This window comes from Branchiostoma floridae, chromosome 16, assembly GCF_000003815.2.
Source record: "Branchiostoma floridae strain S238N-H82 chromosome 16, Bfl_VNyyK, whole genome shotgun sequence".
Taxonomy (NCBI): domain Eukaryota; kingdom Metazoa; phylum Chordata; class Leptocardii; order Amphioxiformes; family Branchiostomatidae; genus Branchiostoma; species Branchiostoma floridae.
The window spans coordinates 16,494,632-16,520,208 of NC_049994.1; the positions used below are offsets into that span (position 1 = coordinate 16,494,632).

General features: G+C 41.2%; 4 protein-coding genes across 4 annotated transcripts; 1 reads left to right on the forward strand and 3 right to left on the reverse strand.

Annotated features, from left to right (window-relative positions):
* LOC118432845 (centromere protein L-like) lies at positions 1 to 1,474 on the forward strand. Its single transcript, XM_035844464.1, has 3 exons — positions 1 to 126; positions 610 to 729; positions 1,088 to 1,474. Exons 1-3 carry the CDS (start codon positions 1 to 3, stop codon positions 1,472 to 1,474), a joined length of 633 nt encoding a protein of 210 aa, XP_035700357.1.
* A 1,707-nt stretch (positions 1,475 to 3,181) lies between these two features.
* LOC118432846 (zinc finger protein ZFAT-like) lies at positions 3,182 to 8,679 on the reverse strand. The gene is made up of 6 exons (XM_035844465.1): positions 8,491 to 8,679; positions 7,921 to 8,087; positions 6,474 to 7,132; positions 5,900 to 5,983; positions 4,986 to 5,118; positions 3,182 to 4,489 (listed from the first exon to the last, which is right to left on the reverse strand). The coding sequence occupies exons 1-6, from the start codon at positions 8,677 to 8,679 to the stop codon at positions 3,361 to 3,363; spliced, it is 2,361 nt and encodes a 786-aa protein (XP_035700358.1). The 3' UTR covers positions 3,182 to 3,360.
* A 46-nt stretch (positions 8,680 to 8,725) lies between these two features.
* On the reverse strand, positions 8,726 to 15,880 carry LOC118432847 (ras-responsive element-binding protein 1-like). The gene is made up of 4 exons (XM_035844467.1): positions 15,706 to 15,880; positions 11,023 to 12,273; positions 9,299 to 10,587; positions 8,726 to 8,860 (listed from the first exon to the last, which is right to left on the reverse strand). Exons 1-4 carry the CDS (start codon positions 15,743 to 15,745, stop codon positions 8,726 to 8,728), a joined length of 2,715 nt encoding a protein of 904 aa, XP_035700360.1. The 5' UTR covers positions 15,746 to 15,880.
* A 4,306-nt stretch (positions 15,881 to 20,186) lies between these two features.
* Positions 20,187 to 23,848, reverse strand: LOC118432848 (E3 ubiquitin-protein ligase TRIM71-like). The gene is made up of 4 exons (XM_035844468.1): positions 23,821 to 23,848; positions 22,257 to 22,514; positions 21,898 to 21,987; positions 20,187 to 21,259 (listed from the first exon to the last, which is right to left on the reverse strand). The coding sequence occupies exons 1-4, from the start codon at positions 23,831 to 23,833 to the stop codon at positions 20,187 to 20,189; spliced, it is 1,434 nt and encodes a 477-aa protein (XP_035700361.1). The 5' UTR covers positions 23,834 to 23,848.
* Positions 23,849 to 25,577: the final 1,729 nt, after the last annotated feature.

Here is a 25,577-nt window from a genome sequence, read left to right on the forward strand (position 1 = left end):
ATGACAGGAAGGGCAGGGAGTCTGTACGCTGTCCTGTGTAACATGGAAGGGGAGGTGACCCAGTTAGAGCAGGGTGCCTTCACTGTTCTACCACTTCTACTCATGACTGGACCAGGGACTCTTCAGGTGGGTCTGGCGTTGGTGTGTTGTTTTTGGTGGCCTTTTGGCTTGTACGTTTTACTGTGGTAGATGCGTGTACACTACGGCTAACGTCACATTTCCAAACTGGGGTCCGGCCGGGCTGTTTGTGGAAACCAAAAATAGAAATGTATATGTAAAAATATACACAAATATTGCCCACAACCATTCTCTTTATGTCTTGTGTCTAAAGTTTGTTGTCTTTTATGTCATCTTTTTTTCTGGCCCTGGTTTGGAAATGTGACGTAGGCCTAAAGCTAGTGTCTGCTGGCCTACCATTCAAGTACTTAACTCACTCACACTTACTATCCGGTGTATCATCTGTTGTTCCCCATCAGGCAAGATATAGACATTTACATTTTAAACTCACGATTTCTTTTTCTATAAACAGAATGCAGTTCTAAGCTGTCTGGAGCAGAGGTTTGACTGTACGGTGTGTCATGTTCTAACACTGTTGTTTTGCATTGACAGAATGCTGTTGGTAGCTGGCTGGAGCAGAGGTTTGACTGTAGAGTTTGCCCCATGACCTTCCAACCCTCTGACCTCCTGTGGGCCATGGCACTGGGACTGATCAGGGGCACCAATGACAAGGTAAGGATGTTACACCAACTCCTAAATTGGATACAAGAGATGTGACAACCCATCTCATTGGCTAATTCTTTATTCCCACATGTCAGTTATATAATTTTATAAAAGTTTCAGGCTTCAAAATTTCAAATTCAACTTCCAAATGAAACTCTGAACTTTGCTTTCAAGAAAGAATATTTTGGTATATTTTAACAGAGATGGTTCTCTAACATGCTCAAGGCATCTTAAATGTGGGGCCCCCATTATATACCCCTTCCAAAAGACTGGGACAGCCCCAACCAAGACTGAACCAGCATTTTAGCAACTATCTGGATACAGGAACTTGTATTATGATTAATGAATTGACCATTTGTTTCTTTAGGTGAAAAAACAGACTCTGGACCTACACTACAATGTTCCACTGAAGGAGGCTGGCCTCAGTAAAATCTCTCTCCAAATCCCCGTCAAACACGCCAAGGCCCTGTTAAGCAGCGTCACAGAAGACACAGAAAACGATCTCCAACTTGACGAGCTACACCTCTTCCGCCAAGCGCTGGAGGCCCATATGTTCCACTACTTCAGGATCCACTTGGACACCATGAAACTGTGCCTGGTAGCAACGCCCGTTCTGTTTGTGGATAAGAACGGGCGACTGAAGATCTTGTCTGTGAATCACGCCCCAGCAGTTTTGCGAATGATGACCTCATTCGCCTTTGAGAGGAGTCCTTTAACTATGTGCTTAAAGGCTGCAAATGAAAGTAGAATGTAGTGACAGAGACAAATTTCTCAAGACTGATAGTGATGCGTCAATTTGCCAAGTTCAAGACTCAGCAATGATACAGTATATTGTAAATTTTGTATTATAGTCTGTTAAGTCTGAACATTTTAAAGTTCAAAACAACTGACTTTTGTTATCTAATTTCTTTGTGGTTGGGCAATTTGAGCTAAACATCTGTGTATACAAAAGCATTTATCTAGGGACATTTCGCAAAGTTTCAATCTCATTGCACTAATATGAACTTTTATTACTTTAATCCAGGGTTGTAGCCAGCACCCGTCCTTCAGTCCTTTGAAGGAATTTTGCAGCTGGGGACAGAAAAAAATTTTGCCCATTCCGTCCTCTGTAATGGACAAAATCTATATGTAATCAGTAAAGATATAAAAAACTTGTGTAATTTTTCACCAAAACAGATGAACAGCTTAGTCTACCAGCAAAATCTACACCTCAAAATGCAGGAAATTGGGTTTCAGAGGGTCTAGATTTCAAATTTTTTCAGGGGGGTATGTCCCCTTAGGAACGCTATGCCTTTGGCTCGACGTCACGTTCTTTCTGATTCAAAATCGAGGGGACTGAAAATGATTTCAGACTGGCTACAACCCTGCTTTAAGTTTAATCATTATACAAATGTATTTTAAAACATACACAGTAACACCAAACATTGCAGATGTATGCTTTGAATACTTTATTTCATGGCGTGTTAAAAATACATTATGTAGTATAAGGAATAAATGTCATTTTTGGAATAACACTTGTGTCAGTTTTAATATATACATGTATGTACATGTATATGTATTGTAGATACATGTAGGTTGTAACACCATCATCTGTTTTATATGTGATAAATAATTTGATACAACAATGAAGACATCCAGATACATGTAATAAGATATGCCAAATAATGGTTACTCAAGCAACTGGATATGATTTTGAAAATTGACCATTTTCAAAATAATATCCAGTTTCTTGAGTACTGCATTTGACTTGTCCTTTTCAATCCCTTTGTCAAAGTTTGTGCCCAAAGTCAAGCAACTTGTAAATTTCCTGTATGTTCAAGAAAAACCAAATTTGAAAATGTGGGACCTACAGATTGCAAATCAAAGACACAAATTTTGTGGGTAAAATCATATCAAATATGATGCATCTTCCACTTGAAGCAAGTACTGTAAATTTTGCAGGAATGTGATGTTGTGAGGAAATTTCCACTATGTTTCAAGTTTGTGGTTGAAAACATTCTGTAACACAAAAAAACACATTCTAGTGTTGTCATTGTGCAGTAGCAGTACAATGATAAAACCACTGTAAACATTTCAAGATGTCTGTCAATTTGCTGACCAGTGTCTTGCAGCATGGCTGAAACAGGTCATAGTCTGGACCTAAGATGTATTTGTTCGGTTAAACAATAAAACTAAACTGACATTTTTACAGTTGAGAGGTAATTGTTGATGGAAACATAACATTATAACATAACAAAAAATTGTTACAGGCTATATACAAAAAAAACTGTAAATGGTTCAATACACCAAAACTTGAAATATACATTTTGTATCAGCAAAAGTTTCCAAGTGCAGTGTGATACATAGGTATCTTTAACCTGCAACATTTCATACACTGTACAAAAGTACTTTCAAGTACTATATTGGAGATGAAATTGGAGAAGTAAAATTTTATTTAAAGCTACAAATCATTAAAAAAAATACAATAAAAACTAAAACAAGTCAGCCCTAAGACATAAAATGAGGCAGTTGTTTGGTTTTCCACATTTACGATTGTCAAATTTCATATGGTATCAACTGGTGGAGAAGCACTTTGTTTTAAATCAAATACTGACACCAACAATTCATCCAATGTTAAATCATGATGAATTTAAAGGAAGTTCAATTCTGGCATGAAGCACAGTTGACAACATGCTCTCTCATAATCTTGTCATCAACAGTTGTAAAATTACATGCTTTACATTTCATTTCCACCTTTTCTATCTTCGTAAAAACATGAGTTTCGACATGATCACTGTAGTCATCATATATCAAGACCGAGGTATCAGAGTCTGTCCTTTCGCGCTTGATGAGTTCTAAAGCTCCATTGCATTTTGAATTCGCTGTGGCTTTGTCTACAACCTCCCCATTGCATTGTGGGACTGCAACTGGTTTCCTCTTTACCCAGAATTCCAGTTGCTGTCCTGGAGTCAATTCCACGTCCTGTTTTGAATTTTTACCTATTAACTTGTTGCACAAGACCAGTTCATCAGTTGGTTGCAAAACGAGGTTCATTCCGGCAATATCCGTTGCACCACTGTTTTGCACTGTGTCCTCGCTTCTGGCTGCTTTTGCACTCGGACACTCATTCTCTGTAGAGGTCACTCTCCTTTTACCATATTGCACTTTGTCACTACTGTCTGTACATGATGGATGTACATTTGCATCAGCTCCATTGCTTCCTGTAACTCCCTCTCTTAAATTACACTCTTCCACAACTTTTTGATATGAACATTTGACTCCTGATTGGACAATATTATCAGTAGTATCTTCTGACTTTGGTGCTATGTCGTCTGTCAAAAGATCATCATCCATTGTTCTTTTCTCTGACAAACCAAAAACTTTGGTAGAATCTCTGTCTCCCTCTGAATCTTGTAGACTTCTGACATCTTGAATTACAAGGCCCTCAGGTTGAGCCAAGCCAGTACCCTCTAAATTTCTTCCACCTGAGTTCTCAATTTCCTTTCCTGTGGCACTGTCTGCGAGCGAATGATTGGGTGGAAGGGTGTCTGCAGACCGTGCTGCCTCACCCAGAAGTGTGGAGTTCTGTGTAAAACAAGGTATTCCTGCCATATTGTGGACCAAGGAAGGGTTTTGTCCCATCATGCCCATGAATGAAGGAGTTCCCTGCTGAAAGGATGAAGCCACAGACATTTGAGGATTTCCGGGTGCCAGGCTTATTGGTGATGGTGTGGTGCCTTCAACTGAGCCATGCTTGGTAGACTGGTGTTCAAGGAGTTCCTCGTTTGTTCTGCAAAATAACAATTAACAATGTGCATTACAAACAGTATTCATCACAGTCCTTTTCAGAAACAGTATTACTGATCTATGAATTAACAAATCTTTGATTTCAAAGAAATGAGAGAATTCGAATGAAGTTCATTTTTAACTTCAATTTTGAAATGTATCAGAGAACTGATCAAAAGCTTGTTGGTTAGAGCTTTTCTTTCAAAATAGAAATACTGAGTGTGTAAAGAATCTTTGAGAAAAATGAGAAAAGTTGATGTGGCAAATCAATGACCCAATCTTATTTCGCTGTCTATTCAGATGCCATGTATCCTTTGCACACTTACAGTTAGCCTGGGTACCATTCTCTGCTGGTCGGCTTTGTGGGGCTTTGCCCGGCCCAGTGCTAAGGCACCGGCCTGCTTCTGTCAGCCTGTCTGATTAGCTGCCCTTTGAGATTTCACCCCTAGAGCTTGTAGTAGAAATGGGATGAATCCCTTGTCTTTTATATAATTACTGACCTGAAACCATAGTAACAGAATGGACAGATATGATTGGTCCAGATGGTCAGGTGCCTGGCGACATGAGCCTTCATCTCTGGTTTGGTGGAGGAGGAGAAGTCACAGGCGGGACAGCGGAACGGCTTGAAAACTCCTGAAACATCAGTGTAACAACAAAACTGAGTTTCCTTTGCAATAAGAAAGGGCATGATTTATCAGGAGAAACCAGACTGATGCGCATGGCAGAAGAAAAGTGGATCCTGCAAAAAGAACTATACAACAGACCTGAGTCAGCTTACAGATGTGCCCTATGTGGCAGAGACTGTCATTCTCATATAGGACTGTTCAGCCACAGTCAACGCTGTAGGGCTGATATCAATTAGGATTTTACCATGGTCAATATTGACGGAAGGAGGCCATATGTATATGTATGAGTCATCTGTCTATCAAAGAACATCATCTCCATGCAAGCTGACAATAATGTTTTCCCCAGACACTTCATCCCTAACTAAGAGTCCAATCATTAGCACATGAATCAGAATGATTGCCAAACATAGTTATTAGTACTGGAAACAGGATGTCTCTAACCAGGGTTGGATAAAAAATAAGTCCACTAGTCCTATTGTCCAGGGCAAGTGAAAGTGCTGATTGGGCAAGTGCATGACCAACCCAACTTGGGCAAGTAAGATTTTTCCATTGAGTGAGATTTTGATAGACTTTTTACATCAAGCAATGGTCAACATGGAAAAAATAGAGGCAATTGCTGGAAGTGAAAATGCATATAAAAGTGCCATTTCAATTTTGGGCAGGTGAAAAATTGGTTCGACAAGTAAATTTATGTGCTTGCCTGATAGGACAAGTGAATTTTAGACAACTTATCCAACTCTGGTAACATTGAAATTTTTGTTCAAATGGTAAAAACGTGATCCTCTTACCCTTGTGCCTCTGCATGTGAATCTTCAGCTGGTTCAACTGCCGGCTGCGGTATTTACAGAACTTGCACTTGTGCGGACGGAAATCTGTAACAGAGAAAACTGAACATTGCAGAGGATGGTTTTACAGAAGATTCTATTCAATCTAAAGGAAAAATGCTACTCACACTCACTCACTATCCATGGTTAGATTTATATTTATTATCTGCTATGATATGTGGCCTTTAACTTAAACTGTTTGCAAATACATGTACAGTAGTTATTGTGTACTCCTATGAGCAACTAAAATACAGGACATAATACGTTATAGTTTTATTTGAGGTCAGTGTCAGCACAATTTTACATGAGATGTTCTTTAGAGGCGGTGATGAAGTTAATAAAACTTCCGAAGAAAGACTGACATCTTCTATGGTGAGACCAATACAATTCTACATGAGTTGTTCTTTGAGTTTGAGGCAATGATACAGTTGATAAAACTTCCCAACAAAGATTGGCATCCTCTATGGGTTGCATTTGAGATAAACACAATTTTACATGAGGCATTCTTTAGAGGCTGTGATAAAAACGATCAACTCACCAGAGTGCATAGTCATATGCCTCCTGAGGTCGTACTTGTACCAGAACCGTTTCCCACAGATGGTGCAGGCGTTTGGCTTCAAATCATCCGCTCGCACAAGGTTCAACTTTCCCTTACGGAACACCGGAATGCTGCCCTTCGGAATTCCCTCCCTCGGAACACCATTCAGCAGAACTGCTGCTACCCGGGCTAACTTCTTTGCTCCTTTCTTTCTCTTCGGCCAGCAGGCTGTGTCTAAGCTTTTTTTGACTGGTCCATTTTTGGTAACTGTGTTTTTGTCTACCTGAGAATTTTCTCTACTAAGGTTCAAATCAGACTGGTGTGGGGAGTTGTCTTGTATGTCTTCTACACCCTCCTTTACAGACACACCCGCGTCTTGAGTTTCTGTTTTGTTCGGCAGCAAACTCGAGGAGGCTTGCAAGGAGTCTTGAGATTCTTGCTGCTCTGACAACCCCTGAGCTTGCTCATCATCATCTAAGGAAAAGTTGGTCTCTCCGGCGCCGTGCAGGTTGTTGAGTTGTGAGTTGATGTGACTGAGAGTTTTGTAGTTTTCAGGGCTGAGTTCGGAGCCAGGCGCGGTGTTGAACACCACCTCCGGGTGCTTCCTCAGTGTGTGGGCCTTCAGACCTGACTTGTCTTGGAACGGCATCCCACATATCCTGACAACAAATAAGAGACACTGTTGTATACGCTGTATGCTTACAATAGTGAGTAGTTAGTTTATGGAAAAATGCAGGCACAAGGTGGTCTCCTTTTCATTCCCCAAGGTGGATCATCTTGGGCTAAGAGGAACTACATTGTAGGTCACGGGGAGGAGAGAGACAGGGGTCAGAGTCTCTCTTGAAGCAACCTCGGGAGAAGGAGGTTATGTGTGTTGAGAACAGAGAGAGAGAATAAAAACTGTGGACTGCACCAAAGTGTGTCTTGGATTCTTTCAATCTTCAAGGATTTAAACGAGCTTGCAATAGAGACAAAAAAAATTGTCAGCAAGACCAGCAATGAGAATCAAGAACTACAGTCAAGTCTATCTGCAGTACAGTGACACTTAGGACATGAAGTTGGTAACAGTATACAGGTGGTCATCATGGAAAGGAATGACATGAAAGACAGATATAGAGAATGTAACAGTGCTACCAAACTGACCATGCCAATAGCTCTGAGCTTTTGGCTTTGTGGCTTGCACATTGGATTTGTGATCCGGCTGCCCAGGTTCTGCGCAGGTTCGAATCTCGGGAGTCTGGATATTGTTTCTTTCTGTTTCTACTCCCTTGTTGTTTCAGAGAATACACTTACCTGCAGGTGAATGGTTTCTCCCTGTGTGGACCCTGGTTTGTGCTAAGTGGACAGCTAATTGGCTGACGGCTAACCGTTTATCAGGGTCTCTACAAAAGCCTGTAACTAGAAGCCTGTAACTAGAAAGAAGTCTGTTCCTAGAGGCTGTACCTACCTGCAGGTGAATGGTTTCTCCCCCGTGTGGACCCTGGTGTGTCTCAGAGCTCCGCTCGGACGGTCAAACTTCTTCCCGCACAGGTTGCACCTGTGAAAGTACTTTGTCACAATCTTACCGGTCGCGTTCCCGGTGCTGTGGGTGTAGGACAGGTAAGACTCACTCACCTGAAGACATAAAGAGAAAGAAAGATAAGTTCAGCATCGTCCAGCATCTACATATATCAAGACTGTATATTATACAATGCTTAAAAAATAATGTTGCCCTATGGATGTACGACAATGCTGCCTCATGTGCATGTGTTAGGAAACCCCAGGAACATAAAGACGCACAGACTGACAGACATACATGTATATACATGTATTGGGAAACACAGATGAACAGACAGACAAGCCGAAAAAAATACTTTATTCTCATCCATGTAAAGAGTATTTATGTATGACTAACATTTCCTTTCTTTACTGTGTTCTTTTCTTTCAAATTCTGAAAAGAAGGCAAGGAAAAAAAAGCAAAAAGACAAGACATGAGAAGAAAGGACCAAACTTTTTTTTCAAAGCAAATCTCCCATACCTTAGTGATCATCCTGCCGTAGACCTCGCTCTGGTGGATCTGTTCCTTGTGGTTCTCCAGCCCTTCCCTACTGCGGAACTTTGCCTTGCACATGTTACATGAGTAGAACACGTCGTGGGAGACTTTGTTGGTCTGGTGCATGGCAGCATGGTGCACCATTTCTGCTGTCAGGTTGTCTGGGTCGAACATCTCGCCACAGACATTGCAACTCTGGAAATGTAACAATTTGTACATGTTACTGATTGTTAGATTTCTTACAGGAGTAGAACACATCGTGGGACACTTTGTTGGTCTGGTGCATGGCGGCGTGGTGCACCATTTCTGCTGTCAGGTTGTCTGGGTCAAACATCTCGCCACAAACATTGCAACTCTGGAAATGTAACAATTTGTACATGTTAGATTTGTTACATGAGTAGAACACATGATGCGACACTTTGTTGGTCTGCTGGTGCATGGCAGTGTGATGCCCCATTTTTGCTGTCAGGTTGTCTGGGTCAAACATCTCTCCACAAACATTGCAACATTGTACATGTTACAGGAGTAGAACACGTCTACCCCAAGCCTCCATATATGTCTAACGCTTGCAATATGGGGAACAACAGACATCAAACCAGACTTGTGTGTGTGATTAATGTTGCTCTTCTGTATGTATGATATATCTCCTACTAGTAGTTGTTTGTGTTTAAATAAGGGCACAAACAAAGACAGGAAAACAAGACTGAAAACATGCAGGATTTCTCTGACTTCCTTGTTGTTTTCCATCTTTCTATCCTTTGGAATAACATACACACCTTCTATAGAAACTCACCTGTGAAATGTTAGAGACTCCAGGCTCCATCTGTTGACTGGATGTTGTCTGACTATCCTCCTCCATAGCCTCCTCCTCCTCCATAGCATCCTCTGCATCTTCATCATCCATCTCTTCCATATTTGGTAGTCCACTCCCCTCATTGGTCACGAACTGGTTGCTATGGATACCAAACATCTGGTTGCTTAGGCCTGGGTTGCCATAAAAGCCAGTGCCGCTGGATGGCTGTTGTACGATAGAGTTTGATACATTCAAGTCAGGAACAAACTGGCTGTTGGCCGAAACTGCTTGGTTGCCGGCAAGGGTTCCAAAATTGAACAGTTCTCTCTGTTTGATGTCGTGCAGCTCTGCAGAATGAGCCCTCTCCATGTGTACATTAAGGTTCCCCTTGTAGTAAGTTCTATAGGGACAGAAGGGGCAGCCGTGCGGCTTGACGCCTGTGTGGAGGATCCTGTGTCTTCTTAAAGAATCCACTCTGCTGAAGGGCTTCTGACACGTCTCGCAGTGGTAAATCTTCTTCTCGGGGTCTGCAGTGTCTTCTAAGGAGTCTTGGCTTCCTTGGTCATCACCTTCACCTTGTCCCATCCCCAGACCTTGTTCTTCAGATTGCTCAAAGAAGAACTGTTGCTCAGAGGTTGCTGACATTTCTTCAGGAGACGGTGGTTCTTGTTTTACTTGTAACGATGATCCTTCTTTACTGGTCACCATTTCAGAAGCACATTCTTCCGTCTTCACTTTCTCTCTCATCATCTCATCTTGTAAGCCAGTTTGCTCCTCCTGATTGTTACAGCCACTGTCTTCTGTAATCTCCTCATCATTTGTAGACACCTCATCAGTAGGAGGAAAACCTGAGCCCCTGTCCTTCCCATTGTCCAGCATCAACTCAGTTGTCACCTTCCCTTCCTCTTGTTTCACAAGCTCATGTGGTGATGGGAGCTCATCCTTCACAGTTGTAGATAGATCCAGTCCTTTTTGTTGAACCGTAGCCTGGCTCTCCTCTTCCAAAGACGTTGCCCCTGTAGATTCTGCATGATGTACTTCACTACTGTGTGTTTCATCGCTGTTTTCTTGAGTGTTGCTCTCCAAGTTGGGAGCCTCATCAGAAAGCTCATCATTCTCCCCATTGTCTGAGGCTCTCTGTAGGAAGGCGTCGTCCCTGGGTGTTGCCTCATGTGACCAGGTGGGCCAGACGGGGGACTCTATCCGGTGCACCCGGATCATGTGGTTGCGCCAGTTGCTCTTGTCGTTGAAGCGCCTGTAGCACAGGTCGCACTGGAAGGGCTGCTCACCTGTATTGAACAACAAGAGAAAGTAGCAATTACGACCCAGAGACGATACAAACGGCTAATATCAACATCACCTCAGTCTGAAAAATGAGAATTAAAACTGAAAAATGCAAATCAACATAGATTGACAAATAGTAACCCCGCACTTCAGTTTAGTCCAGTATGGAATAGATAGTGAAAAACAGGGTCACGTGTAGAATTGTTGCTAGCCCTTCTCCTTTAACATGTATATAACGAGGCAACTCCTTCAACAAAGGACCCCCATCATACATTTTGTATGTCCCTTCCAAAAGATAGTGCTGCCCCACTCAAGTCAAGATGCCCATCCTAGGACTTGAATGGGGGTCTCCCAGTCACTAATTAATTGGAACCAGGAGCTCAACATGACATGCTGAGTAAGGCAGGAGTGCAATAGGATATTTAATGTACGACACTCACCTGTGTGGACTCGCAGGTGACGCTGCACCTCACTGGGTCGGCGAAACACCTTGCCGCAGATGTGGCAGGTGTGGAAGGTCCTCCCCCTCCGAGGTCGGCCTGGCGTCCAATACCCCAGGCTGCCTACGCGCTCCGCCCGGATGAAGTTCGAACGCGACTTCGGTGCAGAGAACACATCCCTGTCCTTTGCTAATGTAGAATGGAGCTCCATGTCGGCGCTTGCTTCGTTAGCCAATAAGGTTTCAGCATCTGCTGCATCCTGACCTACAGCTGACTCCGCCGAACTTGAACCATTGTGAACCAACGGCATCCCTTGTTGTTGTCCGAGGAAGGCTGCCGCCATATTGTCCCATGCATCATTCCCTCCTTCACTCACTCTACCACCTGAAGGAATCTGTTCATCCGTCCGTTGTAACTGGCTCAGTTTCTGCCATTGATCAGCAGATTGTGCTGATGCAATATTTCCATCCTTTACAGACTCTTGTCCGGTGGGACTAACAGTTGACCGTGAAGAACTGTGTAAAGCATTCTGCCAGGCTTGCACCAGCTCAGGACTCGGTGCTACAATCCTTGGCCCCACGCTCTTCTCCTTGGGAAACTTGGACACAATGTCCTGTATGACCTTCAGCTGTTCCAAGGTCAGACCTTCCTGTAGCCCTGCCATGACATGTGGTGCCCCCCCTCCCCCTGGTAATGCTGGCTGTCTTGTTCCACCTTGGCTTCCAGAGGGACTTTCAACAGGAGGCTTCCCTACAACAGGTGGTAACAGACCAGGATGACCAATCAGGGGGCTTAACATCGGCGGGATTGGCATACCAGGCCTCAACGGCAATCCCATCATGCTTAAGGGCATCGGCATGAACCCTATATTCCCGGGGAAGGGCGGCTGCGCCAAGGGAGATGTCAGAAGACCAGTTGAGGTGCTGGTACGGACGGGGGGACTGCTGGGACCGGGTCTGGCGTAAGGGTGGAGGTGGCCGTGACACTGGTCGACGCCGGGAACACCGATCTTGAACATCTGGCTGGCTTGTGTGTCTAAGATGTTCTGTGTCTTCTGTGCATTGTTCAGAAGGCTCTGGGTTTGTTCCTGTAGCTTCTGGATGTCGGTGATGTGCTGCAGGAAGGAGTTCTGTAAGACAGGGTTCTGGGAGTCCTGCTGGGGTTGCTGGGTGGGGTTCTGGGTATCTAGGGAACCGTTGCCGGGCGTGTCATTGTGTCCTGTAGAGGGACCTGCTTCTCCACCCTCCCTTTCTGCAAAGTGGTAGAGACAGAGACATTTTTAGCACATAGTTAGTTCATTCATGTAGCTCCTGAGTGCAATTCTTGATAGAATTATATAAAAAAAGTGTGTTCCTTAAACAGTCATTGCCTTTTGAAGTAAAAAAATGAATATATCAAGTGTATTTGGGCAAACAGCCAAAAGACCCACATCCACAAGATAACTGTTCTTTTTACAAGTATTGAGCGTTTTGTCCTAGCCGACCACTTGCCTTCTGTGAGCATAACCCTGCCTAACAAAACTGACTAAGACTGGCCAAATGATTTTGTCTTTACTTCTGTAGTATCTCTGACACAAGTAAATGAAAAACAATTTCTGACAAAATGTTCTTTGAGCTCCAATACAAACAAAGGGACAAAACTACACAAAAGCCTAACTTGTTTGTATCCCTGACAAAACCTTGCATTTCCATTTCTTCCCTTTTGTCTGCAAACAATAGTTAATACAGTACAACAGGAATAACAGCTATTGTAAAAACAAACCCACCACCTTTTAACTTTACAAATTGGTCACGTAACCTCTCTGACCTCATAAATCAAAGCAAGCAAAGAAAACAAGAAGAAATGAAGTTTTCCCACTGTATCGTATTGCTGTACATAGCAATACATTGAAAACACATATTCACAGTATCATACACTTGCAAGTTGGGTAGTCACTGCAAAAATAAAACTAGTAGTTTAAACTACCACACGCATTTCAAGATTTTACAATTATCTAATTTCCTTTATTTTGACATGTCTTAGGTGTCAAGATGATGCCATTTTATTTCTGTCTCTCTCTATATATAGAGAATCTATAGAGTTGCATGTGACACAAAAAATGGTTAACACTAACAGTCTTTTCTCTGGACTTCTGCTTGGAGTCTTCATCAATCTAGTTCCCTTGCAACATCTGCTTGAAGATAGCTACTTTTGCAGAATGCTAGCTACATGTTTAACAAGTTTTCTACAATATTCTCCTAGCTTACATCAAGGAGATTTAAAAAAAAAAAACTTCTTACATTGATTCCACACTTCCACAGATATCAAAGATACAAAATACATAGTGTTGTCTCTATATGTATTCATACATTATAAAAACACATCCAAATGTTAGTGGAAAAGATATGCTTCCCATCCTGTGATGCAACAGTTATTCTGACCCACCGAAGTGTGAACTCATGTCTATCAGTATCAAATGTGTAACACATAGAAGACCAACTGTATCCCACCCCCTGCCCCCAGCGACCTTGCTACTTCTCCTCTCCACCCAACCAGCTGTTTCCAGTCAGCAGACTGGGTTATCTTAATGACCTTCAAGTGTCACCTGCGTGTAGAACCTGACCTTCAAGGTTAACCAACTCTTGTAAGGAATCAAACCAGGAATACCATTTGTCAGAATGCATATCCTAAATGCAGAAATGCTGTATTTATCTGTTTTCTTCCACTGGGGAGCTTTCTCAGTCGGATGCACTGCTTTTCTGAATGAATAAAATATAAATAAGCAAAACATTATTGGGAAACAATTTTTTCAAAGTCTTGAACTTGAGACATGACAAATAAGAGTACAAAAAAACTCCTATGACATCAGCGGCATCGTAAGTGTGAATTTTATTAGCTATCATTATCATCTTCTGACTCTAATAAGGAAGATCAAACCTTTACGTTTTAGTGTTCTAATATTTTTACACTTACTTCACTTTTTTTTCTAAAATCTTATTTTCTTTGTAGCAGTTTTGATCAGATGTAAGCAGGTTTTTACAATTAGTCCTTGATTATAGGATGGCAGTTTGTGGGCCAATTTTGCACTCGCTATCTGTTAAGTAATCTAAGACTCCGTTTCAAGTGGAGTCCTTGGATACGCAAAAGAGGTGCAAAAAGGCCCAATGCTGTAACCTGAAAATTGTGACTGGGCAATTCTTTTGCTCGACTGATTTCTTTGCCGTTCTTCTTGTGAACAATTATAAATAAGTACTATCAATCAATCTAGGATTGATAAAGGAGGGTTTACAAAGGGGGTCCCGAAAACGTTCAAAGAACCCCTTATGCATTATGATAAAATCAAGGAATGCAAAATTGGTCAGACTCACCACGAATTACATAAAAAGATGACTTTCTCAATAAATTACAGGAAATCAAAATAGGCTGTCTGAAATGAGTGAAGAGCAGAAAATGCAGAAGCCCAGGGTATTTTTAGACTCTACAGATCAGAATCTTTGGTGGGGTTTATGAACTGTGGAATTCTTTAACTTTATGTCTAGGAAGAACCATTTTTAAGACATCATCAACTTAATTAAGTTAATCTAGATTAAATTAGTGCATTTCAGTAAGCTTTTCGCATTATTTTTTTAGACCATTTACTGTTGAGTAGATCAGAATCTTTAGTGGGGTTAGGAACTGTGGAATGCTTTAACTTTCTTTACAAGAAGAATCATTTTTAAGACGTCATCAATTTAATTAAGAATTGATGAAAAAATGTGTGAAATTTACAATTCAGTTTAGCTTTTCGTGTTAGTTTTGTTTAGACTATTAACAGTCATGTTTGGTGGGGTTAGGAACTGTAGAATTCTTAAATTTTCTGAAGAATCACTATGAAGAAGTCATTATTAGATCTAATTTAAAAATGATGCAGAAATTTATAAAATCAGTGCATTCAGTAATCTCTAAGTGTTAGTTTTAAGCTGTGAGTGTGTCTGTGAAGTCCCCACACGGGGCCCCTGCATTTCCAGCACCAGTCTTGAGTCCGCAGCCAACCTTGTCACGCACACGCACGCACACTGGGCATCCACAAACACCAGGGGGCCCACTTAGGCACACGGAGACGTGCCCTGGGTGCATTCCTGTGGGGAGCCGGGCCGTCCGTGTGCAAATAACTCGCCTTTCCAGCGAAGGGTCACGGCAGGCTGGATTAGCCCGTAATGGGAAACACTCGCACTGCTTAAGTCCTGTCACGCACATCTACGCACACTGCACACACGGAATATTCTCAGGGGCTACTAAATTTTACCAAAACAGGGAGGAAAATTCGCATCAGAATCTTTGAAAAGCGGTTGGAAAATTGGGCTGTCACGGTTTTGAAACGTGTCAGTTGTTAGCGGTTTGTGTATTGACTTTACGGGTAAACATTGCACACAATCACGCATATATTCACGCACCCCCGGAGTGTTTGTTGTTGGGGTGGCAAAAACTGCAAACGATCGCCCCCCTGTCTCAAGAAACTAGGCTACTTAGGGTAGCAAGAATGTCGTTCGGCGGGTCGTTTTCATGATCGTAATGAGAAACACTCTGTGTGCGGGTAACTCGACACGCTAGCGAACTGTTCAGATATGCACGCACACGCATAAGTGCACACGGACGCACGGAAACTGCCCCCGCCCCAACACGCAACCACAGAATTTTTCTACCGCCTTTCCCGCCCCTTTTTACCTGCAAGTCTGGTGGGATTCTGCTGCTTTCTCCTCGACATGGCGATCCCCGGCACTGTCGTCCATGCACGGAGAAGTTTTGCGGCGAATTTCGCGGAATCTGGGAAGTTGTGCTCCAGAAAATTTCGTCTGCATGAAAACAAACAACCTATCAAAGTTCCGCCATGATAGGATATACCACTTAGGCTACTGTAGGGGTGTGAGAAAAGAGAAGAAATATAAAAGATCAAGAAAAAGACGTTTATTTTGTATATTGTGCAAAGAACATATAATAAAGTTTTGTTCTATCAAACAATGATACTCAATATCTATTTTAATTACCTTTTATAATCTATAAAGTAGAAAATTTCATATATATCCCTAATCAAAGTAGATGATTCCTAGAATATTAGACTTATAAGAAATAGGGGTGTACATTATGAATTCAAGAGTAATATCAAATAGTTCTTATTTTCTGCTAACAAACAAGTCTCTATCGAATCTATTCGATATATATTTGATGTTTTGAGTTCATATAGTAAAATTTATTACTAATTTAGTATATACTCAAATTTCATTACCCATCCCTATGTTGTGGAAATAGTGGAATATTCTGACATCCTAAGTAACCTCTGACCTTTTTAAAATAGCTGAGTTGCCGACGGAAAACGTGTGGCTAAGAAGTTAGACTTCCAGACTGTCTTATTTTGTAGTCAAACCTGACAACGTCTTAAACATGGAGAAGGAGAACGACCAACCAGAAGTTCCACTTGGGTTCGTAGTGCGAATTACACATCTCTTTAACATCTAAGTGTAAATTTCAAGGGAATTTGGGGGAAGTATTTTTGAATGAGGGCAAGGGGGAGGGAGGGTTGTGGGTGTGTTGGATGATGCAACAAGTCCGTAATTATAGTAAAACGATGTTATGGAAAAACACCCAGAACATCTGTGCATATTTTCTAGGATCTGTCTACGTTTGTCGTGTCCAAAGTATGGTATAGATATGTGTTTGCGGGAAGAAATTAGGACAATTGTTGAGCAAATGATACTTTATGTGTAAAAGTTCAATTAAGATGCAAAACATCCTGGTGTGTTGAGGCCCTTAATGACCCAGTGATTATGGTCTGGAGTGGAGGGGCCACTTGAATGTAGGTTGAACCAGTCAGCCTTCCTGCTATGACAGGACTCTTGAAATGGAATAAATTGTGTGTGGAGAGCTTGTTGAAGTGTAGATTTGTATTTGTGGGGTTTAACAATTTTACCTTTGAGTTTGGTAACTTAAGGGTTACATTCACTTACGTTAGTTTTCATCTCTCTGACCTTAAAATTGTAACATATCCATGACGTACCAAAATGTTTGTTAGGATGGCAGTTGTGCAAAGACAAAGTGATGTTTAGATTTGTAGCTGTGTTGTACATCGTGTAGTAGTGATCTTTCGACCTGTTATAAAATGATTGCATTACAAATTGCATCATTGTGCATCACACTGCTTCCTGAATAAACTTGTTGTATTGTGCCTAAGAGTGGCTGTACTGGTTGTGTGGTGGCTGTAATGATACAACAAAATAAATAAAATCTGAATCAATACAGTATGCCGCATCAATAGTCATTGTGATTGTAAAAATTACTATGATACCCTAATATGCCACACTGTTTTAACTTCTTGGTACTGCATATTTGTACGTAAAATTCAGAAGTGAGTTGTTGTTGTAGTCTCTCTCACCGCTTCAATTCGTCAGTAGTGGTTCACATGTGCTTTCTTCTTCTTCCATCTGCTTCCAAACACATGTGTTTCACACTCGCTGCTGTTCCCAATTGGCCGGCTTTTGCACACTGTGACGGAGAAAAACCTGCATCTGACTCTGTTTACTTCCAGCTCTAGAATATTGCAAACAAGGACACATCAATCATCATTGATGAACTTCATCAGAACACAGAAATTGTGTGTGAGGCTTTCTTCCCAGCCTGTTTTTATGTCAATGTTCCAAGCTGTTATTATCTTTCAAAATCTGAGAACCAAGAAACTAGATTGGTGTGGCTGTAAGAACAACATTACATTTATTTATACCCTTGACTGTAGGCCGGATGGGAAGCCATTGTCCAAGAAAGCTCTGAAGAAACAACAGAAGGATGCTGAGAAGGCAGCTAAGAAAGCCCAGAGACAGGCTCAACAGGTAGGCATAATCAGGTGTGAGTAGAGTCTCAAGGGGTCCACTAGAATCAATATCCATTATATACAGTCAGGTAAAAACTGAAACTTGCTAAAACTACGAAAAAAAGTATGCATGCATCACACAACATCAATGGTGCCATGAATCCAGATATGAAGGACTGGTTTGTTGTCAGTGCTACCATGTTTTGTCACTTCAATTCTTGTTACAACATTTATGGTGTCTATTTTGGAAATTTACCCATCTTGCTTTGATTTTTTTTGTTATCCCATTATTTTTGCAGTCTGCATTAGATGTCATCCATAAAATTTACTTGCTGTAGCCTGACAACAAAAAATGTCAAATATTGCATATTATTGAGACACACTGTACAACAGATTGTAGGTTGGAGCTTGTCTTGTTGTCCAGGCTGCGGAGACTGACGCATTTCAATATACTGTAATTCACTTTGTCTTCACGGTACCAAACTATCGCGATCTGGGAAAACTTAACTTGTTCTCGGAACTAAATGTTCACTGTCAAGGCAAGTTAACATAAAAAAAGTCTGTGAATTATTTTTTATCAGTAATGATAAGTTCATGTTACAGTCGTCACCGTATGTGAACATAACAGTACATTGAAAAAATCAGGAATTACAGTACCCTGATCAGGTTTACCATAAAGAATGTCCATGTTTGAGATTGTAAGTTGGAGCTTGTCTTCTTGCCCAGGCTGCGGAGGCAGACGCCCAGGCAACAGAGGACTTCTCTAAAGATCGCTATGGCAACATGGCCATGCTGCAGTCTACAGAGAAGCCAGGTGGGTAATAACTTTTAATAGTTTTATCTTATTTTACTTCATTGCTTCGACTAACATGCAGCAAAGGCTGCCGAAGCAGCTACTCGCTGTTACGAATCCTCATCAGTCCAGACCACTTCAGCAGCAGCAGAACACAGTGGACTATTAGCCTTATTTTGTCAGCTAAATAAGATAAATTTTGGGCCACCAAGGTAGATGCTATTAATGTGTGTGGTATGTTCTTAAATGTGCTGGAATTGGAAGGACTGCAAACTCCAACAGATTCAGATAGGGTGTCTGTTTGTTTTCAGAACACATGATCTTGTTATCCATAAGGTGGAGTTACTCTTCACTAGACCACAAAAAGCAACATTGATATGACTTGACATCAATTATAATCCATTATTCAGCAAAACAACAGTTGGTTCCAACATGCCTTTCAGTTGGTAACAATGTCAGCATCATCAGCTCAGCATGCAAAACTTAAAACAGACTATATGACCTTTACATGTGCAGGTGTACACCTAAGGTATACAGCTACTGTACCTCTGATGTTACATGAGGTATTCTGTGTTATTATAAGTGATTTTGTAAGGACAAGAATGGTATAGAATGGCTGGATGAGTACAAGATTTAACCTTATGCCAAAATAACAATTACTCAAGCAACTGGATATGATTTTGGAAGCAGGGTTCCCTCTAATCACACATGTTCAAGGTGTGCTATATTACACTTACAGGTGCATACACTCAGATTCAGCTTTATTGGTTCTTGGCATGGCAAATGGCATGATAAATGCCCAATGAAATGTGCCAATAAATTACATTCCATAAAATCCTAAAAGTTTTTACAATTCACAAACATACATAATCACATTTTGTTTAAAAACCTAGGCACTGGATAATATAGCAGTGGTGGAGAGACAAAGTGGACATAACTATGTCAGCAAACAATAACGTACTTAGTATTTACAAGAAAAAAGTAACTGCATGTATATTCTGTACAGACGCAGTACTAGTGACCTATCGCCACAGAATCGACATCTTGATAGAGCAATTTTATTGCTCTAGGAACAAAGAAGTGAGTTCATGTCTCTTGGTCTTACTCTTTGTCAGTGCCCGGTAGCGTTCCTCACGACGTAGACTATGGCAATTGTTCTGGGATGGGGAAATGAACTCGTTCAGAGGAGAACTACTGTCCTGGAGTGTGTTGCGCAATGTTCTGAGCGTAGCAATGTCACGTCTACTGTTACACTTACAGCACCTGTACACGTAACATTTCACAGCATCAGGACACCTACCTTAAATTCTAGTTACTACTAATTTGTAGATAGAGTGTGCTAATCAATTGGATATGTTGTACCAGCTTAAAGTAGACGAGTACTGAAAGTTATTATCACTATGATATACAATGTCATGTATTAATTCTGCTTAAAACTACTACAAAATAGATTGACAGTAACATATGAAACAAAAATCTTGAAACAGTCTTGATCCTATCAACATACATTTACAATTCGTTTTGTATTGGCAGCTTGTTATGCAAATGCATCGTTTATTGCCACTGTGTCCAGACTGATACAGTGTGCTCTCCCCAATCAGTCACCACCACATCTCCACCTGGTGACATAGCAACACCACAGGGACCCTTTATACCACTTCCAATGTGACACAGAAATCTGCCTTTGTCAAACATTTTCACACATCCATTTCCTTTGTCAGCCACAATTATGTCTCCCATCCCATGAACACAAATGCCCCGAGGATTTTTGAACTGATTTTCATCAGATCCCCAACTCCCAAACTTGTTGAAGTTCCCCTCTCTGTCCAAGACATGGACACAGTGATTGTTGATGTCAGTGACCAGAATGTTTCCCTCCCCATCCACAGTGACATGCCACGGAAACCATGGCTCTGGTGACCTATGACCTGAACCATATATCCCCACATCAGAACCATCTTGTTCAAAAATTCGAAGTTGACCATTCTTCCCATCATACTCTGTGACAATCACCTGTTCTGTTGCCTTATTTACAGTAATGCCACGATCATATCCATCATTTGGAAGATCTATTTTGATCAAACAGGTGCCTTCCCTGGAATACTGCACTACATGATCCTCACCCACCACCCACAGGTTGCCATTTCTATCTGCAGCAACATCCTGTGGTTTTAACTTTTCACCAGTTTCCCCTGGCAGAGTTGTTGTGAACTCTCTGATATAAGCACCATCCATTGTGAACACCTGGATTCTGCTGTTCCCATGATCAGCAATGTAGACCTCACTGTCCTGTGAGACAGCTACTCCAAAGGGAAGGATACATTCCCCCCTACCTGATCCCCCTCCCCCAAACCTGACTTTCCTCACCCATGGTTGTCCCACCCTGATTGGCCTGACTTGCTGTCGATTTAAACTCTCAACCATCTGCTTGACAGTCAGCAGTGACTCTATTCTGGCCTCCATTTTCTTGTTCCTCTCCTGAAGCTGCTGGATTTTCTCGTTCATTTCTGCCTTCTGTTCCAGAAAGATTATCTCCATTTTCTCATTTTTCTCCTTCAGCATCTTTACCTCTTCCTTTATGGGATCAGTGCACCCAGCCTGTTCACTAGCTGGTGGTTGCAGGGGAACTGGAATAACAAATGCAGTCAGGGTTAAAAGAGAGATTTATCTGTCCGCTTTGACTTTGATGAGTAACAATCCAGTGCAGGAAAAAAAATTGCATTTGCTTCCATGAAATGATAATTTTTTTTTTCAATCATTTCATGTAAGGCTGATATCTTGAAATATTGCATCCATCTCCCCCCTGCAAAAATGGACTGTACCAACATCACACCTGGGCAAAATTGAAATATTCAAAATCTGCCCATACTTGATCTATTGCAAAGTCATGCCAGTCCAAAAAGAAACTTTCGAACACCATATATGGTCACATAAGATAATGAAGTAGCAAAATGTGGCCCAAACATACGCCCAAAATTCCTCAGGCCATACGGCTGCAATACCAGGGCAGAGGAGGCCCAAATATACTGTTTTGGTTAAAAACTGGCCACAAAACCTCAGTAAATCGTCTTAAAGGCATATATTTAAAAAATTTTAGGTCATTTGGCCCCCAAAATAAAGATGAACCAATTTGACAGAAGAAGAAGAAGAAAAGAAGAGACATCACGAAGAACAGTATTGTTCAACTCGTATTTGTGGTGTTGGTGAAATATAATGATATGATTTAAACATGCTGATAGCTGACTGTTTCCTTTTTCTGCCTTACCTGGGTTGGTCTGGAAGCGTTTTCTTGGCCCGCCAGCCTCTTCATCTTGGAGAGTTCTCCTTTTGTTCTCTTGGAGGAGCAATTGAAGTTCTGTGAGTTGGACAAAGTGACATTCATCTGAACATTGATAAGAAAACAAAAAAACTTTGTATCAAGCATCTCTTCAATCAAAGGAATCTCTCACTTTCCTTAACCATTCCGATGTGATGTCTTAGTTTTGTTTGTTTAGAGTATATAAAACTAAAAAAAACTTTATTCAGTGATTCATGGTGGTTTCAAAACTAATTAATGCAATTTAGAATATTGGAAGCCCTACAATCTTAGATTTTCAAAGTCAAATTTATCATAACACGTTGTACCAGGATATTTGTCCTTCAGATTGTCCACCACATGCTGTAGCTCTGCATCTTGTAGGGCCTCCATCAGCACATGTATGGTGGCAGCGTTACCCTCCCGCTTGTACCATTGCTGTAACAGGTCCATACAGCGAGACTTGTCGTCTCGGTGTTTGCCATCAATGTTGTCTATGTCTGGTGTCTCAAACCCAAGACACCAAGCCAGGTCCTTCCAGTCTGAGCTCACCCGGTTCTTAATGAAGAGGAAATACCTCTTGATACCTGCAACTGCAGTGCAAGGAAACATGTACATCAGTGTTCGAAATACCCATCTGCAATCTGCAATTTGCAGAAGGATTTTCAAGATTGAAGAAGAAAAATTAAACAATCTGCAATTTTGCAGAATGAAAAAATCAGGATTGGGATTCAATCATTGGTTCTTATATGTTAGCAAACTAGTGCCATCCTCACCCCTACAAGACAACATTGACTTCTATATGTTGTCTTGACATTGTCTTACTTTTGTTTCCTATTGGACTATCTAAAAGTTGTCTTCACCTCTTTAGCATACCAATTCATAGTTAGGGTATGAAACCTGTTCTTCAATAGATCCGCTTAGTGTCAGTGACAAAAGGTACTTGCTACCTGAAACATCTGTTTCCAAAAATCATATCCAGTTGGTTTTTGATGTACCTTTATGTTGTGTGGAAGTGAATGAGATAATAACTTAAGTGCATGTATGAATTCATTGGTATACTTCAAGCTGTAATAGCCTGTAGTGACATGGCGACTTGGATAAAAGACCTATATGGTGGTATCAGGGAATGATAACTTCCCTGCAGAGAAGGATCATTTTTGAAGCCTGAAATTAAAATAAAGTGAGAGAATAAAGAATTACAGTAATGTTATGCATTTCAAAACTAGATATGATTTAAATGCAAGGCATTATTAGGTTGAGACAGATGTTGGAACCATGTGTGTTTGCAGAAAATATTTTCAATTTGCAGAATAAAATTTTGACAATCTGCAATATTGCAGAGCACCGAAAAAATGTATTTCGACCACTGTAGATGTAGTATGGGAAAACATATTCAGACTATATACATTTTGCATGTTGTATACAATTTCTTGTATAGAAAATATAACAAAACAATTCAAGAAGATCTTCACCCCCTGCATGGATAAGCTTAGTAGTGTCCAATTACCATGACTGTTATCTTTAGAAATATTGGCACACAAAATGCTGCTTGTTGCTGTGAAATAGAATGTAAAATTTTTTGATAATATAGATGTTATAGGCAACATAATCTTCACTATGATGAAGGAGGTTGCCTTAACTGAAAGAAGAAGATGATAAGTTTCAGCATTATTTGTAATATATGTTTGGCAAATATTTACATCATAGTTTCTGATTAGTGAAGACCTTTGTATATGTTTGACGTTTAGGGAGGGGGGACTTATACAACCAAGGCTACCAAACCAGCAGCCTTAGGCTGGAGAATAAAGCTAAAAAAACCTACATATAACGTCACAGAAAGACAGGATGTTGATCTCAAAAGTTTTGAAATATCCTTGACTAAGATCTCACCTTGTTTAGACATGTTGCAGACACATTTCTCACCACGATGATTCAAAGCTTACATCGACTTGCTCTGAAAAAGGACAAATTGTGACATCACAAATACAATGTTTACTGGCAGCCATGAAAGCATAATGTTACCAGTAACTTAAAGCTCAGTACAAATTTAGAGATAGGGAGTGGCAAAAGAAGACATTTTACCCTGTACCTGGAGGTGAAACTAAAATGTGGACTTTAAAAGTTACAGAGCAATGTCTGGCTTATCAACTTTTTACTGAAAGATTTTAGTTGTAGTTTTCTGACAGACTAACAGCTGCTGATAGTTACTGGCAGCTTAATCTAATTTCTCAAGACAAAGAGCTGTTTCCTTAGCTGCCTACCTGAATGATGTTAGCGTTTCCTGCTTTAGTCACCTCCTTTCATACTGATCAGAAGTGTTCTTTGAGTCTGACTGAGACGTTTTTTTCAGACCCTCAAAATGGAGACCAAGTTAGCTGCTCTGGGTACAAAGTCCACCTTCAGCATTACCCGTTTCTGGGTTCAAAGTATCACACAAATATATGTACATAATGTTTGTTTAGCTTCTGCATGGGAAAAAAGTGTGAAATTTGATGTCTGAAGCAACTTGCTGTCTCAAATCCCATATTACAAATAAACAAACAAACAAACAAGTGTACACCTGTCAAAGTATCTCTCTCTCCAACTAGTTTTTTTCTTTATATATAAATAGATGGGGGGGGGGGGTATTTGCAGTCAAAAGGTACCCAATTTTTTTTAGTAATGAGGCTGATTTACGTGATCGACACACCTCCTCAAACACGGTACCCCCCTTTTACGTCCCTTCCGTAAGACGAATTCGTGAATTCTTGGTCCGGCTACAGCATTCAGTTATCCTTGGTGGTCTTCCATCCAAGTACTGATCGGACTGACGTTGCTTAACTTCCAAGATCGAGGGGATCGGGTGAATCAACGCACCACAGGCAGCCGTAGCTATATGCTTGAAATAGCTTGCCATGTGAAGCACCCACTTTGGGTAATGGTTCCTGTGCTGGTCAGTATTTGATTATACATGGCGAAACTTGATTTTAAACCCATGTAGCACAGAGCGCAACCTGAAATTTTGGAGTTGGAACAACGCTTTTCCCCCCAACTAGATGCATAGGCTTTTAAATTTCATTGTATGAGTATGATATTACTGGAAGAAAAGATAATGGATAAGTAGCAGATTTGACGAAAGCAATAACTTGGAAGTAGCCTGGAATCCAGCCGTGTTGTGCTTGGGTCGCTCCCCAGAGGTACGCTGCCAACACGTCTGGCATTCGTTAGCATTGGAACGATCGGCATTTGAATATTCGCAGCGATTTTGTGCGGGATTTCTGATTGGCTGTTGGCTCCACGTCCCCTTCGCAAAGCACCACCAAGGTGGAAATCGAACACACAAAATCATGTTTACAGTTCGTAATCGAACGGAACACTACTTCTATCTTTCCCGCATTAGTGACGTAAGGACCGATCGTTCCAATGCTAACGAATGCCAGACGTGTTCACAAGGAAGCAGAGCGACCAAAGCACAACACGGCTGGATTCCAGGCTAACTTGGAAGCGGGGCAACCTGAAATGTTGATGGCGCAACCTGGCTTTTAACTCAGGTTGCCACCTGGGCAACCTTGCTGAAAAAAAGTATTTTGAGCACTGCCTATACAAGTCTCAGTTGAACACTGTGGCTACCTATGCCCTGATATGATCAGTCTGAATCTTCTACCTTT

Bases quoted from the DNA above. Each gene is read 5' to 3' on its own strand.
- LOC118432848 (XM_035844468.1), bottom strand. The intron at 21,988-22,256 runs GTACAACGTGTT...TCCAACTCACAG, and splicing joins TCTGAAGGACAAATATCCTG to AACTTCAATTGCTCCTCCAA. The intron at 21,260-21,897 runs GTAAGGCAGAAA...TTGTTATTCCAG, and splicing joins ACGCTTCCAGACCAACCCAG to TTCCCCTGCAACCACCAGCT.
- LOC118432847 (XM_035844467.1), bottom strand. From the start codon at position 15,745: ATGTCGAGGAGAAAGCAGCAGAATCCCACCAGACTTGCAG. The intron at 10,588-11,022 runs GTGAGTGTCGTA...TGTTCAATACAG, and splicing joins TCACCTGCGAGTCCACACAG to GTGAGCAGCCCTTCCAGTGC. The intron at 8,861-9,298 runs GTGAGTTTCTAT...TTACATTTCCAG, and splicing joins GAGTCTCTAACATTTCACAG to AGTTGCAATGTTTGTGGCGA.
- LOC118432845 (XM_035844464.1), top strand. From the start codon at position 1: ATGACAGGAAGGGCAGGGAGTCTGTACGCTGTCCTGTGTAACATGGAA. The intron at 127-609 runs GTGGGTCTGGCG...TTGCATTGACAG, and splicing joins CTGGACCAGGGACTCTTCAG to AATGCTGTTGGTAGCTGGCT. The intron at 730-1,087 runs GTAAGGATGTTA...TTGTTTCTTTAG, and splicing joins TCAGGGGCACCAATGACAAG to GTGAAAAAACAGACTCTGGA.
- LOC118432846 (XM_035844465.1), bottom strand. From the start codon at position 8,679: ATGTTCGACCCAGACAACCTGACAGCAGAAATGGTGCACCATGCTGCC. The intron at 7,133-7,920 runs GTAGGTACAGCC...ATTTGTTGTCAG, and splicing joins GAGAAACCATTCACCTGCAG to GATATGTGGGATGCCGTTCC. The intron at 5,119-5,899 runs GTAAGAGGATCA...CTGATGTTTCAG, and splicing joins TCACATGCAGAGGCACAAGG to GAGTTTTCAAGCCGTTCCGC.